Genomic DNA, 326 nt, shown 5'->3' with positions numbered 1-326 from the left:
GCCCTCTGACCTCTGGCTTCGGGAGCTTGCCCTCCTGTGACCTGCCTCCGCCCTTCTCTGCAGGGAGCCAAAGGGGACCGTGGACTGCCCGGGCCGCGTGGAGAGAAGGTGAGGGGCCGGCCCCAGGCTGGGCGCTGGGCAGGGGGAGGGAGGGCGGCCTGACCCTCACCCCGTCTCTGTGCAGGGAGAAGCCGGCCGAGCGGGGGAGCCCGGAGACCCTGGGGAGGATGTGAGTCTGGTCTGGCTCGGAGCCTGGGTGGAGGGGTTCCCTCGCACACACGGGGCGTCCCGGCCTGCGCCCTGTCTGAGCTGCGCCGGCACGGCCC

At 73.3% G+C, this 326-nt stretch overlaps 1 protein-coding gene across 1 annotated transcript in view; it reads left to right on the top strand.

Annotated features, from left to right (window-relative positions):
• Positions 1 to 326, top strand: part of COL7A1 (collagen type VII alpha 1) — a 60839-nt gene that overhangs the window by 22500 nt on the left and 38013 nt on the right. The window contains 2 exon segments of the mRNA XM_015568266.1: positions 26 to 108; positions 185 to 229. Of these exon segments, the coding sequence (XP_015423752.1) occupies positions 26 to 108; positions 185 to 229 (128 nt within the window).

This window comes from Myotis davidii, unplaced genomic scaffold (assembly GCF_000327345.1).
Source record: "Myotis davidii unplaced genomic scaffold, ASM32734v1 scaffold663, whole genome shotgun sequence".
Classification (NCBI taxonomy): Eukaryota; Metazoa; Chordata; class Mammalia; order Chiroptera; family Vespertilionidae; genus Myotis; species Myotis davidii.
Note: the sequence above shows the minus strand (reverse complement) of the source record. Positions and strands in the feature narration are given on the sequence as shown.